This window comes from Bison bison, unplaced genomic scaffold, assembly GCF_000754665.1.
Source record: "Bison bison bison isolate TAMUID 2011002044 unplaced genomic scaffold, Bison_UMD1.0 scf7180017864157, whole genome shotgun sequence".
NCBI classification, from domain to species: Eukaryota; Metazoa; Chordata; class Mammalia; order Artiodactyla; family Bovidae; genus Bison; species Bison bison.
The window spans coordinates 678,270-699,458 of NW_011494729.1; the positions used below are offsets into that span (position 1 = coordinate 678,270).

Here is a 21,189-nt window from a genome sequence, read left to right on the forward strand (position 1 = left end):
GGGCACCTGTCACAAACAGCAACATGAAAGAGTTGGGGGTGGGGCGGTTGTGAGAGAACTACTCAGTTCTTGATTGTAGCAGTAGCTATGTAACTGTGTGTGCGTACATGCTAAGTCACTTCCATCATGTCTGGCTCTTTGCAATGCTATGGGCTGTAGCCCTCCAGGCTCCTCTGTCCATGGGATCCTCCAGACAAGCATACTGGAGTGGGTGTTCACGCCCTCCTCCAGGGGATCTTCCCAACATAGGGATTGAACTGCATCTCTTACCTGGGAAGTCTCTGCATAACTGAGTGCCTACGTCTAAATTTATAATTTTACACCAAAATTTTTACTGCATGTAATGTTACAAAAATGACTGTAATTTTAAAAATGATATCTCCCTGTTTTAAAAGTGAGGCTCTAGCTGTTCGATTTGGTTGCATTTGTCTCAAGGCTATCAGAAGGCAGTACAGCAGATGAGCAGAGCCAAGGCCGCTGGGCTGTATCCAGACTGCGTTTCCTCATCTATTAAAAAACCAAACAAAAAATGAGGACAATGAAAAATATCTCATGAAAGAAGCTTGTGAAGATTTAAATAAAATAATGCACCTAAACGTGAATGATACATACATGTGGTGGCAGTGTAGTTACTAAGTCGCGTCTGACTCTTTGAGACCACGTGGACTGTAGCCCACCAGGCTCCTCTGTCCATGGGATTCTCCAGGCAAGAATGCTGGAGTGGGTAGCCATTCCCTTCTCCAGGGGATATCCTGACCCAGGGATTGAACCTGTGTCTCCTGCATTGCAGGCAGATTCTTTACCATCTGAGCCAGCAGGGAAGCCCTGACACATACATGCTGCTGCTGCTAAGTCGCTTCAGTCATGTCTGACTCTGTGCGACCCCATAGAAGGCAGCCCAACAGACCCCTCCGTCCCTGGGATTCTCCAGGCAAGAACACTGGAGTGGGTTGCCATTTCCTTCTCTAATGCATGAAAGTGAAAAGTGAAAGTGAAGTCGCTCAGTCGTGTCCGACTCTTAGCGACCCCATGGACTGCAGCCCACCAGGCTCCTCCGTCCATGGGATTTTCCAGGCAAGAGTGCTGGAGTGGGGTGCCATTGCCTTCTCTGACACATACATAGTACAGGCTTAACTCATAATCGTGTGTGTTTATCAGTCTTTATGGCAGTCACAACAATCTCTAAGACCTTTTTAAAATAGTATACCCTGCTTCTTTTATTGACAGAAAAGAGAGCAATGAATCCGTGGAAGATATTCAAGTAAAGAAAGGTTTAGTAAAGGGACAGTCTTGTTTGTATTTGGATGAAGGATTCTAAGCTACTGAAATGTGAACAATAACCAAGGGTCTCATTCGGAGGAAGGTGCTTCTGTTTTCCTGCCTTGCTTTCCAGGGACTCACTGGATTCTGGCTCCTCATGTGTTTATCCTGAGGCCATGGTGTCTGTTTGCTTTGCAGCACTGAGTTGCTTTGCTGTGGAACTCCCTGCTGGGTCTGGCCACCCCGCACTGGTTTCTCTCTTGAAACCTGGTGCCCTGAAGGCAGTCAATTACTTTCTAACCTAAATCTTCCATGAAAAATTGCTGACTTCTTCTGGAGGTCCACAGGGAGATGGATTTTCAAAGCCTTCCCTGTGCTTATCTGCCCCACGTGGGTACATGCATTTTGGTTGCACTGGTTCTCACAAGTACTTTGTCATTAATTAGAGATTTTGCTGTGTTTAGGGTCCCACCGGGCTTCTCAGCACCATTTCCCCCATTTACAACTGGGCCCATTAAGGCATAGTAATTTGCTGTGGGCTTTGTTACCTAGGAAGCTGGCCACAGGGCGAAGGGCCAATTTTCACTTGCGCTTCCTCAATGGTAAGAGCCCTCTTCTTTTTCAGCTTCATTACAGCTCTCCTGCAAGCGTTGCCTCAGCCTCTGGAAACAATCAGCTGCTGTTGGCCCTGCTTTATAGACATTACAGAAATTGCATGGGGGCCAGACAGAAGCTGGGGAAATCAGTGAGCCAGCTTCCTCCACTCTGAAGTTGCTCTTTTGTACTTGGCGTTCTGGCCATTATACCTGCGTAATTCTCTCTTTCCTGTCTGCAGCCTGTCCTGCTGGGGTGCTTTCTGTTTTTACTACAAAGTGGGCTTCCCTCCCGCCGAGTTCCCCTGGACAGCATCACTCTCCCTGCCTTTTGCCTCCAGCTGCTTCCTTTCCCAGCTAGGAGCTGCTCAAAGAGGCTCAAAGAGGCTAAAAAAGGCCCAGCAGCTTTGAGCATCTCACACAGGATTTGAGTAGCCAGGGTGTTGAGATGTCTGCAGTAAAGGGCATTAGCAGTAAGATACAGGGTAATTTTATGTTGTTAGTTTCTGTTTTGTGATTGAAGTCTAGTTGACTTACAGTTTTCGTTATTATTGTTGTGGTTGTGGTTTAGTCTCCAAGTTGTAGCCGACTCTTTGTGATACCATGGACTGTAGCCTGCCAGGCTCCTCTGTCCATGGGATTTCCCAGGCAAGAAAAGTGGAGTGGGTTGCCATGCCCTTCTCCAGGGGATCTTCCCGACCCACAGATTGAACCCAGCAGGTCTCTTGCATTGCAGTGGATTCTTCGCCATCTAACCCACCAGGGAAGCCCTTTAGTTATTATATAGGTCTCCAGAAATGATTGCCAATGTCTCCCAATTTCATTTTATTCCATTTCACATGAAAGGAAAGCTGAAAAAAAAACCAATATGTGGTGAAGAAGTGTGTCCTCACCATCTTAAACTGATTTATAATTCTAGAAACATCTGTAGTGGTTGAAGGGCTTATTCTCCAGTCCTGGCAGATGCAGTTTTGCTTCTCTCTCTTTCCCATCACTTCCTGGCTCCCATGAGCAGGGCAGCAGCCTCACCAGTGAAGCAGGGTAAAAAGAGCAGGGCCTGAACTACATGTCGTCTTCTTCTTCTTTTTTTTTTTTGATTTTTAATTGGAGGATAATTGCTTTACAAAAGCATTGTGTGGTTTCTGCCATACATCACCATGAATCGGCCATAAGTATACATATGTCTCCTCCCTCTTTGACCCTCCCCTCCCACCCCCACCACCTCACCCCTCTGCGTTGTCCCAGAGCACCGGGCTGAGCTCCCCACTGGCTCTCTACTTTACACACGGTAACGTGTATGTTTCAGCGCTACTCTCTCAGTTCGCCCCACCCTCTCCCGCCTCCACTGTGTCAAGCGTGTTCTCTCTGTCAGCGTCTCTATTCCTGCCCTGCAAGGAGGTTCAGCAGTGCCGTCTTTCTAGATCCCGTATATGCATTAATAGACAATATTTGTCTTTCTCTTTTGACTTACTTTGTGTAACAGGCTCTAGCATCCACCTCACTAGAACAGACTCAAATGCATTCTTTTTTATGTAACAGTCCATTGCGTGTATGTACAACTTCTTTATCCGTTCACTTGTGAATGGACATGCTCTTGGTAGCTCATCTAACTTGAAATTTGTGAGACAACCCCCAGGGTAGAATGCCCACTTAATCATTAGCTTCTTTTTCTCTTTCTGTCTAAGGCCTTTGAGGAGAAAGCAGAAAACTTGGGCATGAAAAGAAATTCCATCCTTTCTACAATTTAAGATTTTGTGTTGCAAACCCAACCTCCTTACCCCAAGAGGAGAGCAGTAGAAGCAATTAGGTTGCCATGGGGATTGGTAATTGATTGATTGATTGATTTAAAAGCCAGAGAATTGTAAAAAATGATATATGTGCATTGAAATTTTTTTTTTAAGTTTATCTCCTAATTGTTGCTACTTATAAGACCAAGGCTTGGCACACGTTTGTACAGGTTTTCCTGACTGGCTTTTCCCATGGCTCTTCTTGCAGAAACCTCACCAATAATGCATCATCAAGAAATTTCCAGTTTGTGTTTCTTTAAAGAGGCCTGGAAATTTCTAGAACACTTACATAACAGTCCTCAGTCCCTCCCTGCTTAAATATTATTGAGTTTTCCCAAGGTTTTCAACATAGTTTAGATGGACACAGGAACTCTTCTTCTTTCCCACTAATATTTCATTACTTTACATAGTATTTATTTAAATTATGTAATTAGAATTTTTTTTTTTTTTACTTTAAAATATTGTATTGGTTTTGTGTAATTAGAATTTTAAGTACAGGTGGCACCAAAAGGTTTAGAAAACACTCCGTCAGTAGGATGGGAAGTTGGCAGGCTCACCAGCGCCACCCTGGCCCTGGCCTTGGCCCCTGGCTTTGGGGGAGGGCTCTGAGCTCCGGACACCTGTCTGGTGGGAGGAGGGGGCTTCTAGGCCACCTTTTAACTGGTTCCTGTCGCTTCTCTCAGTTAATTGATATTATCGGCCTGCTAGCCTCCTGCCCAAGGAGAGGAAGTGGATGCCTCTGATCTGTCTGCTCTCCCTGCTTTTGGAAAATTACGGAACCACTCTCTTTGCTCCAGGGCCTAACTGTGGCGCCTCTTCTACTAATTAAAAATAGTTCTGTGCTTCTGAGGAAAACTACCTCAGGGCCTTCGGAGCCTCCTTCACCTTGGAAATTCCTTGTCGCTCACTGATGAACACTTGAGGGGTTGAGAGAGGCTGGTCACAGGCTGGGTGGAGAGGACTGTTACACTTGTAGCACAGTTTCCGTTGAGAAACTGAGAGATTTTGAATCCAGGCTTTTACATCTCTGGAAAGTGTACTAATACTCTGTTCAAAGCAGTGATTCTAGTCGTCTCATAGTTGCATAACTCACAGAAAAACATGTAGAAATTCAAAACAATTTTAATTTAAGATGAACACAAATGGAAGCTGGAATTTGAGTCTGAGCTCCTTGTAGTTCAGTACTTCTTAGCAACAGGCAGCTGGCAGGGCTTCCCAGGTGACGCAGTTGGTAGAGAATCCACCTGCCAGTGCAGGAGATGCAGGTTTGATTCCCCGGTTGGGAAGATCCCCTGGAGTAGGAAATGGCAACCCACTCCAGTATTCTTACCTGGGAAATCCCATGGACAGAGGAGCCTGGAAGGTTACAGTCCACGGGGTCCCAAAGAGTTGGACACGACCAAGCACGCACGCTTTGCCAACAAAGGTCCGTCTAGTCAAGGCTATGGTTTTTCCTGTGATCATGTATAGATGTGAGTGTTGGACTGTGAAGAAGGCTGAGCGCAGAAGAATTGATGCTTTTGAACTGTGGTGTTGGAGAAGACTCTTGAGAGTCCCTTGGACTGAAAGGGATCCAACCAGTCCATTCTGAAGGAGATCAGCCCTGGGATTTCTTTGGAAGGAATGATGCTGAGGCTGAAACTCCAGTACTTTGGCCACCTCATGCGAAGAGTTGACTCATTGGAAGACTCTGATGCTGGGAGGGATTGGGGGCAGGAGGAGATGGGGATGACAGAGGATGAGACGGCTGGATGGCATCACCGACTCTATGGACGTGAGTCTGAGTGAAGTCCGGGAGTTGGTGATGGACAGGGAGGCCTGGCGTGCTGCGATTCATGGGATCGCAGAGAGTCGGACACGACTGAGCGACTGAACTGAAGCACACATGCACACACACACACACAGGACACATCCCCTGAAAGGCAACCCCCCCAGAGGTGTTCTGTCTTCATTTTCTCATGCAAAAGGACCTTAGAGTTTATGTGGCTATCACCAGAATCTGAAGTCTTGTGTTAAACAGATTGTTTAGGTATTCACTGATTCTATCAATCTCCTTTACAAATAGATTTTTTTCCTCCAAAGTTTCCAGTACAGTTTGGCCTTAGGCAATATTGGTGTGTCAAAGGAAGCAGACCAAATTCTCTCACTTGATCATGGGCTAGGAAATATGGCTTTCTAAAGCTTGCCTTTCATGTGAACTAGAAACCACAGGCCAATGAACATACATGAATTACCAGGCCATTTCTTCTTTCAGCCATATCTTTTGTTCTATTAATGGTTCTATTTAGAACTCATTTCTTAGTGTCTTCTTTGAAATAAGCATGCAGATTTGTCATTTCGTTGTTTTAGTCACTAAGTCATGTCTGAGTCTTTTGTGATCCTGTGGATTATAGCCCACCAGGCTCCTCTGTCCCTGGGATTCTCCAGGCAAGAATACTGGAGTGAGTTGCCATTTTCTTCTCCAGGGGATATTGCCCCGACTCAGTGTGCAGACACTTGAAGACAAATAATTGACTTGTTCTGACCTAAAGACATCTAAACATTTCAGATGCTTTCCTTACCACCAACAACATCTGGATGCCTTTAAAAGAAATACCCACTTACTCAGGGTGTAACCATATAGTCTGAATATTTGGATGAATACATGTATCTTATGGAGTAGTAACGATGTACCATTAGTGTCACCATGTGCCTCTCTGCTTCTGGCATTACATAATGACTGCAGAACTCAGCATTTATGTGAAAACCTGAATACTTACAAAATCTATTTCAAATAGATTGTGAAAGATATCCTTTGTGGTATTGGACAGGAGTTTGAGGTAAATATTCTTTATGTGGACAATAGAAAAAGGAAAACCATATAGCATTTCTGGAATGTATTTGCCAAGCTTGTATTTTGGAAAACAGCCCAAAGGAACATATTTAAGGCTGTGACTTTAATACTGAACTAAGGAAATGCTTTAATGTATCAGCTAAGCTCATGGATGGTGGTAATCACATCTGGTTTACCTCAAGCTATAGTAGAGGGAATGAAACTTAAGAACAGAACACACATCATGAGGCTCAAGATCCATTTTTGGTTTGCAAGGATGCATGTGTGCAGTGCAGGATTTTTAATTGATTTTGAAACATAAGTACTGCTGTGGCTCAACAATCCGTAAATGCAGGTTGCTCTGTCGCCCGTCCTTTCTTTGTGGTGTGGCCTGTGACTTTCACTGCAGGAATTAGATATTTTTATGGATAGGTCCCTATTGCTGTTGCCTTATTACATGGCCAAGGAAAGTAGGGATCTGAGTAGGCTGGTAGGACAGAGAGGGGGCTGTCCAAGTCAGAGACCTTCCCTGTTAGCACAGATCCTGGCCACTAACTGTGGGAAATATTGATGGCTAATTTTTTCTTTTTCTTTTTTTTAAAATTGAAGTATAGTTGATTTAAAATGTTTCAGTTAATAGGTAACACTATGATGGACGTGAGTCTGAGTGAACTGCGGGAGTTGGTGATGGACAGGGAGGCCTGGCATGCTGTGATTTATGGGGTTGCAAAGACTTGGACACGACTGAGCGACTGAATTGAACTGTGTGTAAAACAGATGGCTAGTGGGAAGATGCTGAATAGCACAGGGAGCTCAGCTCAGTGCTCTGTGATGACCTAAAGGGGTGGGATAGGTGTGTGTGGGAAGGAGGCTCAAGAGGGAGGGGATATACATATATATATATGTATAATTCATGTTTTTATACAGCAGAAACTAACACAACATTGTAAAACAATGATATGCCAATTTTAAAGAGCGATTCCATTATATACATATGTTTTTTCAGATTCTTTTCCATTATAAATTATTACAAGATATTGAATATGGTTCCCTGTGTTATACATTAGGTCCTTATTGTCCATCTTAGTGTATATATGTTAATCCCAAAGTGAAAGTGAAAGTTGCTCAGTTGTGTCTGACTGTTTGTGACCCCGTGGTCTATACAGTCCATGGAATTCTCCAGGCCAGAATACTGGAGTGGGTAGCCTTTCCCTTCTCCAGGGGATCTTCCCAACCCAGGGATTGAACCCAGGTCTCCTGCATTGCAGGCAGATTCTTTACCAGCTGAGCTGCAAGGGAAGCCCTGTTAATCCCAAACTCCTCATTTATTCCTCCTTTCCCTTTCCCTTTTTGTAACCATAAGTCTGTTCTCTATGTCTGTGAGTCTGTTTTGTACATAAGTTCATTTGCATCTGTTTTTAGATTCCAGATATAAGTGATATCATAAGGTATTTGTCTTTGGCTTACTTCACTTGGTATGATAATCTCTAGGTCCATCCATGTTTCTGCAAATGGCATTACATCATTCTTTTTCGTGGCTGAGTAGTACTCCGTTACATATGTAATGGAATATATCTGTGTGCCTCACGTCTTCTTTGTCCACTCATTCATACTGATGAGTTCCTTAAGCACATCGCCCAGCACAATGCGTTTCTCACATGGGATACAGTCCTGAAGGGTACTTGTTGATTTCCTCAGCTTAATTTGTAAATCACAGCAAGGCTTCTTACCTCAGTTATCAGGTTTCTCTTGTCCTGCTGCTTATTATCATTTCAGACATCATACTGCCTTGCCCTTTAGAACTACTTTTGTCAGCATTTTAAAACATCAGCTATTTCAATGTTCTTTATCCAGTGACTTAACCCAAGGTGGAGCCGGTCTGCTCAAATCTGCAGCAGGTCACCGCTGATGAATAACATTTCTGAAAGCATATTCTCTGTTAGGTGTGGCAGTCTTTCATAAGTAAAGTTGGCAGCTACAGCAGTACTTAACCTAACTAGCAATGTAACCTAAACAGTTTCTATTCCAAATACATTTTATTCAGGAAATAATGTGTGTGTGTGTGTGTGTGTGTGTATGATACATATGATTCTCTCATCACTCTAGATGTAGCCAGATGAGATGTTACCAGATACTTGTTCTTATCAAAGCAATTATTGTTATAATATAATATAATCCTTACCCTTTTTTTTAGTACTTTTTATGAGGATCATTTTGAAAGTCTTTATTGAATTTGTTACATTGTTTCTGTTTTATGTTTTGGTTTTTGGCTACGAGGCATGTGGGATCTTAGCTTCCCAAAAAGGGATCGAACCTGTACCCACTGCATTGGAACGCAAAGTCTTAACCACTAGACTGCCAGGGAAGTCCCCCCTTCCCTTTCAATATGAGCTCTAGTTTTAAAACTTTAAATGTTTGTATCTTCCAAATTTCATAGGCAAGGGCATAGTCTTCTTTATGGGAAAATCACTAAGTAATAAAGTCCTTGGAGAGCCTGACCACGGAGCCTGCGAGTGTGGTTTTCAGCAGTGTGTGGGGTGCAGGCATCTGCTCAGGCTAGCAACTGAATGTATTTTTGGATCCAAGTATAAACCTTTCTAGATAAATGTTTTTAGAAAGTCATTTTAATGAGAAAATCCTGCCCAACAAAGGAAATCCTTTTTTCTGTTTTAAATCACGCTTCCCCAGTTTAGTGAGTAGGACAGAAATTTGACATCAGCCCTAATTCAACACAGCTGGAAATTTCTGCCCGAACACTCAAGTCTACGGGTTTTGATCATGAGGTGAGTTACGCAAATTCTCTTTGAAATATTGCCTGACCAAGTTAGGGCTACCGAATCAGACATGTGTGGAAGGACAGGAGGGAAGATTTAGGGCTCTTCTTGAGGCTGATAAAAGGCAAGTGTGTGTGGAAGAGCGGGGACAGACACACAAGAGCCGCTAGTTGCCCTAGAGGCAGGAGATCATCCCAGGCAAGCGGCTCTTGGCTGCATCCAGGGAAGGGACCGAGTCTAGGGACATCTCACAGGTCTCTGCCTGGCTCTTCACACTTGGTGAGAGGCGGCCTTGGCCAAGGCAGGCTGAGAAACCGCATTGCTTCCTCAAGACCTGGCAAAAAAGAAGTCTCCATTCGTTGCTTCAACAAATGTGTCCTGAGCATGTTTTGAGAACTAGGCAAGTTGCACTGGAACTCCAGGGATGGAAGGACCCCATTCTAACCCTGTCTAGTTGGAGAGATAAGCAGGTGCATACATGTGAGAGAAGTTCTGTCCATGGTATGGGAGGAACACCCCAGCTTGGAGTTGTGGTAGTAAGAGATTCAGGGATTCAGGAGCATGTCTGGAGGAAGTGAGGTTTGCAGGGTTTCTCAGAGGAGAGGGGGCGTCAGCCAGGCAGAGAAGGGAAAAGCTCATTAAGAGGCTCTATTCCTGCTATAGCTTTTTTTCATTCTGGCCTGTGGTGAAAATAGTTACTCCTAGGGCTAAATGATGGAATAAATGTGTAGAAAGAAAAAAATAATAATTTGAATGGCTGAAAAGACTGCCTGACGGGACAAATTACTAGAGAGTTTTCAAAGCCACTTTGAAATGCCAAACAACCTGTACTTTATCTGTTCAGAATTGCAAATACCACAGAACTCCATTTCAGTCAGGAATACCAATGATTTTGTTGTGGGGGATATTTTAATTTTCAAGTATCAGTCATGTAGTCATGTAACATTTTTGGGGCCACATTTAATTTAATAACTAAGTGGGACCAAATGTTACCAATTTCGCTCTGAGAGGAGCCCAGTGCATGAAGAACTACTGAATATGGTTCAGAGAATGTCCATTGGGAATCTAGCAAGTAGATGGGAAAGATGGGCAGTTAAGGCTCTCAAATTCAAGAGGGGTAGTGGTAAAGCATGCAGGTTCCATCCCTAGCTCAGGAAGTCCCTTGGAGTAGGAAATGGAAACCCACTCCAGTATTCATGCCTGGAAAATTCTATGGACAGAGGAGCCTGGCCAGCGACAGTCCATGGGGTCACAAAGAATCGAACATGACTGAGCAACTGAACACACAGATACATGTTCTTATTCAGAAAGGAAAACAGGCCATCCTTCCCATGTGACTCACCCGCTGTCCTCTGCCTCCAGCCTTGGGTTTCATGGACTTGGAGACCAAAGGTCCCTCACTCACCACTGCATCCTGGATTGTCCTGGTTATCATCACCAACAGCTAGGTGACATGTATGCAAGTCATGGAGGAGGTACCTCTTTGGATGAGGCTGAGCCCTCTGGGAAACAGGACAGACTTTGCTGAGTTTTGAGGGAGGAAGGAAGAGAAGAGACAGCTTCTGATGTTGTTTTCTTCTCTGATTCTTTCTGTCATCACTTGTAGCCCCCTCAGTCCTGCCATGGGTCAGCCCTGCACAAATCCCTTTCTGTGTCCTTCATTCCCCCTCCTTGCATCATGGTTAAGTCCGGATCCAGAGGAAAGAGCTGGCTAGATGTGGGAAGACCTCTGTCTTGAACCCCAACCCACCACTTTCTCTCTGTGTGACCTTCGGCAAGTCACAAGACTCTTAGAGATGCTTCTGGTGTGTGTATAAGGAGGAACTGAATTAGATGAGACCTAAGTTCCTAGGCCCACCAGCTCCAATTCTCTCTGCTTAGGCATGAAGGTGCTTGGGGAAGCATCTGTGACATTCTCAGCAGCCCTGACTGAGGTGGCCCTTTGTACACGCTTGCGTGTGATGTCCTGGGAAACAGGCGAGAGTGAAAATGAAGGACTCCACTTTCTTGCAGTTACATCCCAAGCTGGGGCCTCAGGAGCAGTGCACTGCTTTAAGAGTGCGCTTATTTTGGCTGAAAGAGAAATGCCAGCATTGCCAAAGATCTGTTGAAGGACAACTGCTTTGAACAGAAGTTCCCTTTCTGTTAAAACTAACAAGCAAACAAAAGCCCTTCTATGGCTCCTATTTACTTTACCTTTTTATTTGATTTTTTTTTATCAGATGATAATCGCTGTATAATATTGTGTTGGTTTCTGCCATACATGAACGTGAATCAGCCACAGTAAGGAACTCAAGAGACAGCTTCTGGTGCTCTTTGTTTCTCTGATTTCTTTCTGTCATCATTTTGTCGTCCCCTCAGTCCTGCCCTAGGTCAACCCTACACAAATCCCTTTTGGTGTCCCTCCGTATTCCATCACAGGTTAGGCAAATGATATGGATAAAATTAGAGACTAGGGTAAAGTTGACAATGAAGCCCCCTACTCTCCTGACAGGGGACCTCTGCATCAGATCAGATCAGTCGCTCAGTCGTGTCCGACTCTTTGTGACCCCATGAATCGCAGCACGCCAGGCCTCCCTGTCCATCACCAACTCCCGGGGTTCACTGAGACTCACATCCATCGAGTCAGTGATGCCATCCAGCCATCTCATCCTCTGTCATCCCCTTCTCCTCCTGCCCCCAATCCCTCCCAGCATCAGGGTCTTTTCCAATGAGTCAACTCTTCGCATGAGGTGGCCAAAGTACTGGAGTTTCAACTTTAGCATCATTCTTTCCAAAGAAATCCCAGGGCTGATCTCCTTCAGAATGGACTGGTTGGATCTCCTTGCAGTCCAAGGGACTCTCAAGAGTCTTCTCCAACACCACAGTTCAAAAGCATCAATTCTTCAGCACTCAGCCTTCTTCACAGTCCAACTCTCACATCCATACATGACCACAGGAAAAACCAGAGCCTTGACTAGGTGAACCTTTGTTGGCAAAGTAATGTCTCTGCTTTTGAATATGCTATCTAGGTTGGTCATAACTTTCCTTCCAAGGAGTGAGCCTAAAAACCAATGACTTAAAAAAGACATACTTGAGAAAAGTGTTCTCAAAGCAAGAGGGATATAATGGTAACAGGCCTGATGCCTCCCGCCAACACCCTGCCACCCTGGGCCAATGGAGCACATGCACACATATGTTCCTAGGAGGATATAATCCTTGGGGATTTACATAGGATGGCGATTTTGTTCTTCATCCTAGGCAGTGTGTCCCCAAGGGGGCTGTGAGATCTAGAGACGAATCCATTCATCTAGTACACTTCTGCCTCTCATGAGGAAACATCTTGCTGTACCATATCCACTAAACAGTCATTTGCCCCAAAGCTAGAGGGAAGCAAGCTCCCACTGGTTACATCCTGAGCAAATATGTTATTCAGACTATGCACCTGCATATTTGACCAGAATTCGGGAATCTGGGGACTAGTGACCAACAGCAGTGACCACTCATTGCAATCTTTTTCTTACGCTCATGGCTCCAGTTCCCAGCACAGCTGGGCACTCCCTACCCTGAGACAAGTCTGGGTGTTAGCACTTTAGTGCACTTCTGGTCTAGGGACCAGAAGGGGATACCTCCTGCTAATGTTGTGCAGGGGTCCTGTCCATTCAGGCAGGCTCCCATGTGGTGTATACCCATGCATCCTACTGTTTTAGCTACTATGATTCTTGACACATCACGCTCAGCTTAGTGATTAAAAAAATTTTTTTCATATATGCATGGACCTGTGAGGAGGACTGTCTTTGCCCCACATGGTCTGAGTGTTTAATGAATCACTTGAAGGCGGGTCCTCAAATTGTCTGAAGGCTCAGTCCCGCTCATATCTGGCTATTGACTGGGCCTTTCGCTGGGGCATTCAGCCAGACACCTACACCTGGCCAAACCAAGTGACTTGGGCTTCCTCATGACATGGACCCTGGGTTCCAGGGCAAGTGATCTGAGAAGACATACCACCTATTATGATGTTGATCTGGAAGTCAGGCGTGTCAGCTCCAGAGGATCCTTAAAGGACCAGCCAGGTTCAAGGGGGAGAAGTATTAATAATAATCTGTCTCCTGGCAGCACAGGGAAGGTTCTGGAAGGCCATACTGCTGTGGCCACACACACATTCCGCCCTGCCTGGGCACAGCATGGGAACCGCAAGGAGGCTCTACCCGGCCCCTCCAGGGTGTGCTCCACAGGCAGGGTTTCCACAGCTTTGTCCATCTGGTGCTCATGACTCTGGTTCCGTCTGGCCCTCTGTGGACAGACGGAATTTCTTTGAATGATGGAGAATTTTTTTATCAGATTGATAAAATGTGTAAATCTTTCCTCTCGTTAGCTGTCACTTCTCAATTTAGGTCTTAAGCGAATTCCATCCCCATGGATCCATATGAGAGCATTATGGTAAAGCCATAAGTCATTCAAATAATGCCCAGGTCACACGCAGTGTCCTTTCAGTACAGGATCAGAATCTGTCCGCAGTGATCTGTGCAGGAGTGTTGTGGAGATTCTGTAACTTGAAGAGGCGGTCCCACGAGAGCATGCCAGTCAGCTCTTCTGTTGCTGATCAGAGAACCTTGATCTCACTGAGTTTGTTTCCCTGTGCCTGTTTGTGCCTTTTCATCTTTTTTTTCAATTATTGAAGTATGGTTGATTTACAAGGTGTGTTAGTTTCAGGTGTGTAGCAAAATGATTCAGTTATTACATTTTCCATTGTAGGTCATTGAAAGTGAAAGTGAAGTCGCTCAGTCATGTCCGACTCTTTGCGACCCCACGGACTGCAGCCTACCAGGCTCTTCCATCCATGGAATTTTCCAGGCAAGAGTACTGGAGTGGGTTGCCATTTCCTTTTCCAGGGGATCTTCCCAATCCAGGGATCAAACCCGGGTCTCCTGCACTGCAGGCAGACGCTTTACCATCTGAGCCACCAGGAATTATAGGTCATTACAAGATATTAAAAATAGTTCTCTATACTATACAGTTGGTCCTTGTCACTTATCTATTTTATCTGGAGTGGTTTGTATCTGTTAATTGCATACTCCTGATTTATCCCCTGCCCTTCCCCTTTAGTAACCGTATGTCTTGTTTTCTATTTCCTGTGTTTTTTAAGCTTTAAAAAATTAAAAAAAAATATTCAGTTGTATGTCTTCCATACTTTTTCATTATGGCCTGAATTAATGTTCTTAGTGACTTTTTTCTTTATTATATTTCAGAGATGTGGAAAATACAACAAAACATTGAGAAGAAAATAAAAATGTACTGTAATGCTGGCCCTCCAAATAACTGTTAATATTTTAGAGCTTTGCCTATTTGAGTATTTCCTCATTATTAAATATTCTTCTATTAAAATGATTTTAATGGCTAAGTACAAATTGAATATACCAGGACTTATTTTAACCACTCTCTTTATTGTTGGACACATGTTATTTCCTCTTTCTTATACTCTTAATGCAATTACTTTTGCATTACTAAAATAACAATAACTTTTTATTTAACATATGATAGAGATTTTCAATATTTATTAAAATGCTTAATAAAAATTATTTAAATTTAAATATATAAATTCCAATAAAGGGACTATTGAATCATAGACTATAAATAATTTAAAGTTTTGCTGTTGTTGTTGTTTAGTCACTAAGTTGTGTCTGACTCTGTTGCAACCCCATGAACTGTAGCCTGCCAGCCTCCTCTGTCCCTGGAATTTTCCAGACAAGAATACTGGAGTGGGTTATCATTTTCTTCTCCAGGGGATCTTCCTGACCTGAAGATCGAACCTCCTTCTCCTGCATCGGCAGGCAGGTGCTTTACCACTAGCATTATCAGGAAAGCCCAAAGTTTTTCTATATGGTCTTAAATCACTTTTCCAAATTCACACAATCACTATCAATCTGCACATAATTTTGAAATAAAAACAGGCAGGAATTATGTATTTGGGGGAATATGTAAAGCCATATTTTAAATGGACTCAATTTAGCTTTGATTTCTATTTGTTTTAGCCCCAAGATGAAAATTGAATCATTTGATTCCATCAAAGAGTGTTTTCAATTCCTCAGCTTCATGTTCTGATTCTATGCTTTTGTGTCTCTTTAAAGTGTAATCTCTGTCGTATATATTTTCCCACTAACACTGTATTTTTCTCCTTCATGTATGCCTTGTGGTTTCGCTGCTGTCAATCATTTTGCTCCAGATGTTCCTTTTCTTGGTGTCTCATTTAGTTCATGCATGACTATGCCATTACTCATTGCCTGTTGTCTTAACTTCCATGTAATTTGTCTACTCTGTAATTCTACATCTTTGAATGATAATGTTACTACTTTTAGAGCAGGAAAATATATATGTATATGTGATTTCTACATATTTACTGTTTTCTCCTCACCACTACTATGGTCAGTTATGAACAAACCTTCACACATGCTTCACATGCTTTCTTGTATAATCGTGTCCATTTGTCTGCAAAATTGTATGTTGTCACTAAGTTTTTTGTACATATATTAACTTATAATATATTAGATGTCTTCAGTATTTATGGTAGTTATGGGTACTTCATCTGCGCTGTTTTCTTCTAATGTAGTTGACCATTTGGGATATAAACTTTAGGGAATGATGGAGTTGATATAGTGAATGTTAAATTACATATCTTGATTAAATAGTTATTTTTGGACTCCAATTATAGTATTATACAACTTGTGAACTCTAAGGACTTTTTAAATATTGCCACACCTGGGCATTTTGTTGTTTCTTTTCTAGCCATTAATTATAGCTTTTTTAGTAACTCTGCAATTTAATCTGAATGTATATCTCAATTCTTTTCCCTATGCAAAATTATTTTTATATACCTTCTAGGACTCTCACCATTAGTTGGAAAAATATTAGTTTTACTTTTGGTTACTTTTAAATTCTGAGCTCACTTTTTGCTGCTTATTTATTTATTTATTATATTTTTATTGAGATATAATTGACATATAACACTGTGTAAGTTGAGATGTACATTGTTTTTATATGATGCAGGTTATTACAAGATATTGAATATAGTTCCCTGTGCTACACAGTAGGTCCTGGTTTATCCATTTTAATGTATAGTAGTATGTATACGTTAATCCCAATCTCCTAATTTATCCCTCCTCCCCCTTTCCCCTTTGGTAACCATAAGTCTTTTTTCTATGTCTGTGAGTCTGATTCTGTTTTATGATAAGTTCATTTGTATCATTTTCTTAGACTCCACATATAAACAATATCATATGACATTTGTCTTTCTCTGTCTGACTTACTTAGTATAGTAGAGATTCTAGGTCCTGTCATACTGCAAATGGCATTATTTTGTTCTTTTTATGGCTGAGTAATATTCCATTGTGTATATATGTACCACATCTTCTTTATCCATTCATCTGTGGGTGGACATTTAGGTTGCTTCCATGTCTTGGATATTGTGAATAGTGCTACTATGAACACTGGGGTGCGTGCATCCTTTTAAATTATAGTTTTTTTGGATATACATCCAGGGTTATGATTGCTGGTTCAGACAGTAGCTCTGTTTTTCATTTTTAAAGTAACCTTCATATTATTCTCCACATGGTGATTTTGTACAGAAAAGTGACATAAAGAGGGCTCTTTTCTGGTTCATGTGTTGGATACAAGTATGAAGGGGAAACGTTTCAGAAGGCGGGAGGTCCCAGACTTGGCTATTCATTCATGGAAACAATGAATGCCATGTGCCTACCATGTGTCTGACATTGTGCCAGGAGCTCTGAACCTAGTAGTGAGCAAGCCGCCATCGTCCGAGCTCTTATGGGGCTTGACGTGGATTGTCCCTTCTTTTATAGAACTTATGCCCTGGTGTGAGAGAGGGAAAATGAGTATTTGCACTGGTGCTGATAGCAGCTACATATAACATACATATAATACAGGTCTCCTGGCATTTAAAGTCTCCTTGGGAACGCTCTTGCACTGTTGGTGGGAATATAAATTGATACATCCACTATGGAAGAAGGTATGGAGATGCCTTTAAAAACTAGGAATAAAACCACCATATGACCCAGCAATCCCACTCATAGGGATATACCCTGAGGAAATCAAAATTGAAAAAGACACATGTATCCCATTGTTCATTGCAGCACTATTTACAATGGCTGGAACATGGAAGCAACCTAGATGTCCATCGACAGGTGAATGGATAAAGAAGTTGTGGTACATATACACAATGGAATATTACTCAGCCATAAAAAGGAATGCATTTGAATCAGTTCTAATGAGGTGGATGAACCTAGAACCTATTATACAGAGTGAAGCAAGTCAGAAAGAGAAAGATAAATATCGTATACTCATGCATATATACAGAATCTAGAAAAATGGTACTGAAGAATTTATTTGCAGGGTAGCAATGGAGAAACAGACATAGAGAATAGATTTATGGACATGGGGAGAGGAAAAGAGAGGGTGAGATGTATGGAGAGAGTAACATGGAAAGTTCAGTTCAGTTCAGTTCAGTCGCTCAGTCATGTCCTACTCTTTGTGACCCCGTGAACCGCAGCACGCCAGGCCTCACTGTCCATCACCAACTCCCAGAGTCCACCCAAACCCATGTCCATTGAGTCGGTGATGCCATCCAACCATCTCATCCTCTGTCATCCCTTTCTCCTCCTGCCCTCAATCTTTCCCAGCATCAGGGTCTTTTCAAATGAGTCAGCTCTTTGCATCAGGTGGCCAGAGTATTGGAGTTTCAGTTTCAGCATCAGTCCTTCCAATGAATATTCAGGACTGATTTTCTTTAGGATAGACTGGTTGGATCTCCTTGCAGTCCAAGGGACTCTCAAGAGTCTTCTCCAACACCACAGTTCAAAAGCATCAATTCTTCAGCGCTCAGCTTTCTTTATAGTCCAACTCTCACATCCATATATGACCACTGGAAAACCTTACATTACCATATAGATAGCCAACAGGAATTCGCTGTATGGCTCAGGAAACCCAAACAGGGGCTGGGGTGGGATGCGGAGGGTGATGAGAGGGAGGTTCAGGAAGGAGGGGGCATGGATGTACCTATGGCTGATTCATGTTGAAGTTTGACAGAAAACAACAAAATTCTGTAAGACAATTATCCTTCAATTAAAAAACAAATAAAAGTTTTAAAAAATCATAAAAAGTCTCCTAAATATTCTAGCTTTCAGGGACTGTGACCAGTGTACAGATACGTGTTCAGTGCCCTATTGGAGCCTGGTGCCCCTAAAGGAACATCTCTCTGTTATTACAGGTCAGCCTCTCTTTGGTTAGAATTCCTAGTCCAGTGTGAGTTTGCCTATGAATGCAGTTGAAAGACCCAGGCTTCCCCTTTGATAAATCCACTTTAGGAGTTGATATACTGGATATAAGTCTTAGAAATGACTGGATGCAGGAGATAAACTGTGGAGTCATGTAGATACAGCTTATCATTCAGTAATAACCTGAAATTGCCATTCTCAAGAATGGCCTCCAGGGAAGACAAAGTTTCTGGCATGATTCCAATGGGATGCAGAGGGTAGCAGAGCTGTGTTGGGGAGTCTTCCCTTTGCAGACCATTGGATAAATCACAGATGTGTTCATAGCCCTGAAAATATCTGTAGTTTACTAATGATATATTTTTCTTTTTCCCTGGCCAGGAATCTTACATCTTTTCAGCAGAACTTGGAGAAAAATGTGAAACCATAGGCAAGAAGCTATTGTACTTAGAAGATCAACTGCACGTGGCAATCCACAGTCATGATGAAGATCTCATTCATATCCTTTTAATCCTGCAGATGGAGCACCTGTTAGGTTACTTTGTAAAAGAAAGTCTTAAAAAATTGCACAGTTTTCCTATGCCTCAGCAGATGGAAACAAATAGATACTCCTGGTATTTAGAGTTCAACACACCTCTGATCTCTGAGATTATTCAGTATGCGATATTTTCTCTCTAGGTTTTGGTAAGTTGGCATTTTTGATGACTAAACCTGACTGCTAATAATTACCAAAGAAATTCAGACATGCACAAAATGAGGCCAAATAAAAATGCAGTTTGGGGCTGTGCAGCTGGGTTTGTGGGGCTCACACGGTTGTGAGTCTGACTGCATCGGTTTTCTAGGGGCTTTCTGAATACCGAGAAACCCAAATCCATCTTCAGCTTCCTCTTCCATGCAATTCTGCTTTATAAGGGGCAAGAGAGTATCACACTAGTGGGACTTCATATCACTCCCTTCCAATTTTTTCTCATACAAGATTCAGTGCATTTCCTGTCATATCTGCAAATCCCTTTATCAAAACTAGTTGCCGTGAGCAAGATGGCACAAGAAACTGCTGGCTTAGGTGTCTGTCCACGTGAAGCACTGAATCGCGTATTAATCAGTGTGTGGTTTGTCCCTGGTTAGTTCTTCTGAGGGCAGAGGAGTGCATGCAAGATGGATGAAGGCATATACAGCTCCGTCCTGTATTTTTTTTTAGGTATTTAATCATAAGTTGAAACTTCTCTAGATGAAAGTACATCTTTGTTCATTTATCCTTTCTGTTCAGTAGTATGACTTTTATTAGATGTATTTGTGAGAAATGTAGCTATTTTGAACTTTGTTTCTCATTGCTGTCTTTTCAGAATTCTAGTTCTTATCAGACTTTATCTGGAATACGTGTGTATGTTTAAAGAGATTTGAATGGTCAAGCATTAATCATAATAACAAGTATTCAGATCCACAGTCTAATGATGGATTCAGTGTTGTGTTTCCTTTCTCCTTATAACCTGAAATCTTTCACCTTGCTTATTAAATTTAGGAGGAAAAAATTTTTCAACTTAATCAGTGATTATTTCCAATTGCTCAAGGTACATTTTTAAAAGCAGACATTCTTTTTTTTGTAAGTCCCTGCCCCTAATAAACTGTTATTTAAACTCTTATTAAAAAGCTGGCCAAAGAAGCAGTAGCAGTATATTTGCCTTTTACTTTTGTTTATTTCATGTTCATGGATCCCGCAGATTTGACAGTTGTTAGGGGAGTATGGCCTCCAGCAGATGGACAAGTGACAGTCTGCGCCGGGGCATCTGGGAGCAGGGTCCTGCCGAGGGCCAGTGCACACTGAGCGGCTCCTGGCCAGCAGGTGGGCTTGTTCGTCAGTGGGAAAACCCCTCAGCTTCTGGTGGGCTCAGGTAACAGTTCTGACAGCTGCATTTGAGGTCTGTGTTAGCCTCTCATTTAGACATTTTCAAAAACGTTAGTTTGACTCTAGGGAATTGGGTTTTCTCTTTAATAGATTTGGGTAGTGGGAAGGAGGCTGAGAGGGGACAGAGATGTGTATAAATGGGATGCTTTTAGCGTTCCCAACCCAGATTCAGGAGCAATGGGATCATGGACAGTGGATAATGCCTCTATCAGTTCAGTTCAGTTCAGTTCAGTCTCTCAGTCATGTCCGACTCTTTGCAACCCCATGAACTGCAGCACACCAGGCCTCCCTGTCCATCACAAACTCCCGGAGTTCACTCAGACTCATGTCCATTGAGTCAGTGATGCCATCCAGCCATCTCATCCTCTGTCGTCCCCTTCTCCTCCTGCCCCCAATCCCTCCCAGCATCAGGGTCTTTTCCAATGAGTCAACTCTTCGCATGAGGTGGCCAAAGTACTGGAGTTTCAGCTTTAACATCAGTCCTTCCAATGGACACCCAGGACTGATCTCCTTTAGGATGGACTGGTTGGATCTCCTTGCAGTCCAAGGGACTCTCAAGAGTCTTCTCCAACACCACAATTCAAAAGCATCAATTCTTCAGCACTCAGCTTTCTTCACAGTCCAACTCTCACATCCATCCATGACCACTGGAAAAACCATAGCCTTGACTAGACGAACCTTTGTTGGCAAAGTAATGTCTCTGCTTTTTAATATGCTGTTTAGGTTGGTCATAACTTTCCTTCCAAAGAGTAAGCGTCTTTTAATTTCATGGCTGCATTCACCATCTGCAGTGATTT

The 21,189-nt window shown here is 42.7% G+C and overlaps 1 protein-coding gene across 1 annotated transcript in view; it reads left to right on the forward strand.

The window, feature by feature from the left end:
- The window catches only part of DISC1 (disrupted in schizophrenia 1), a 424,314-nt gene that overhangs the window by 390,387 nt on the left and 12,738 nt on the right, over window positions 1–21,189 (forward strand). Inside the window, 1 exon segment of the mRNA XM_010841148.1 lies at window positions 18,871–18,988. Within this exon segment, the coding sequence (XP_010839450.1) occupies window positions 18,871–18,988 (118 nt within the window).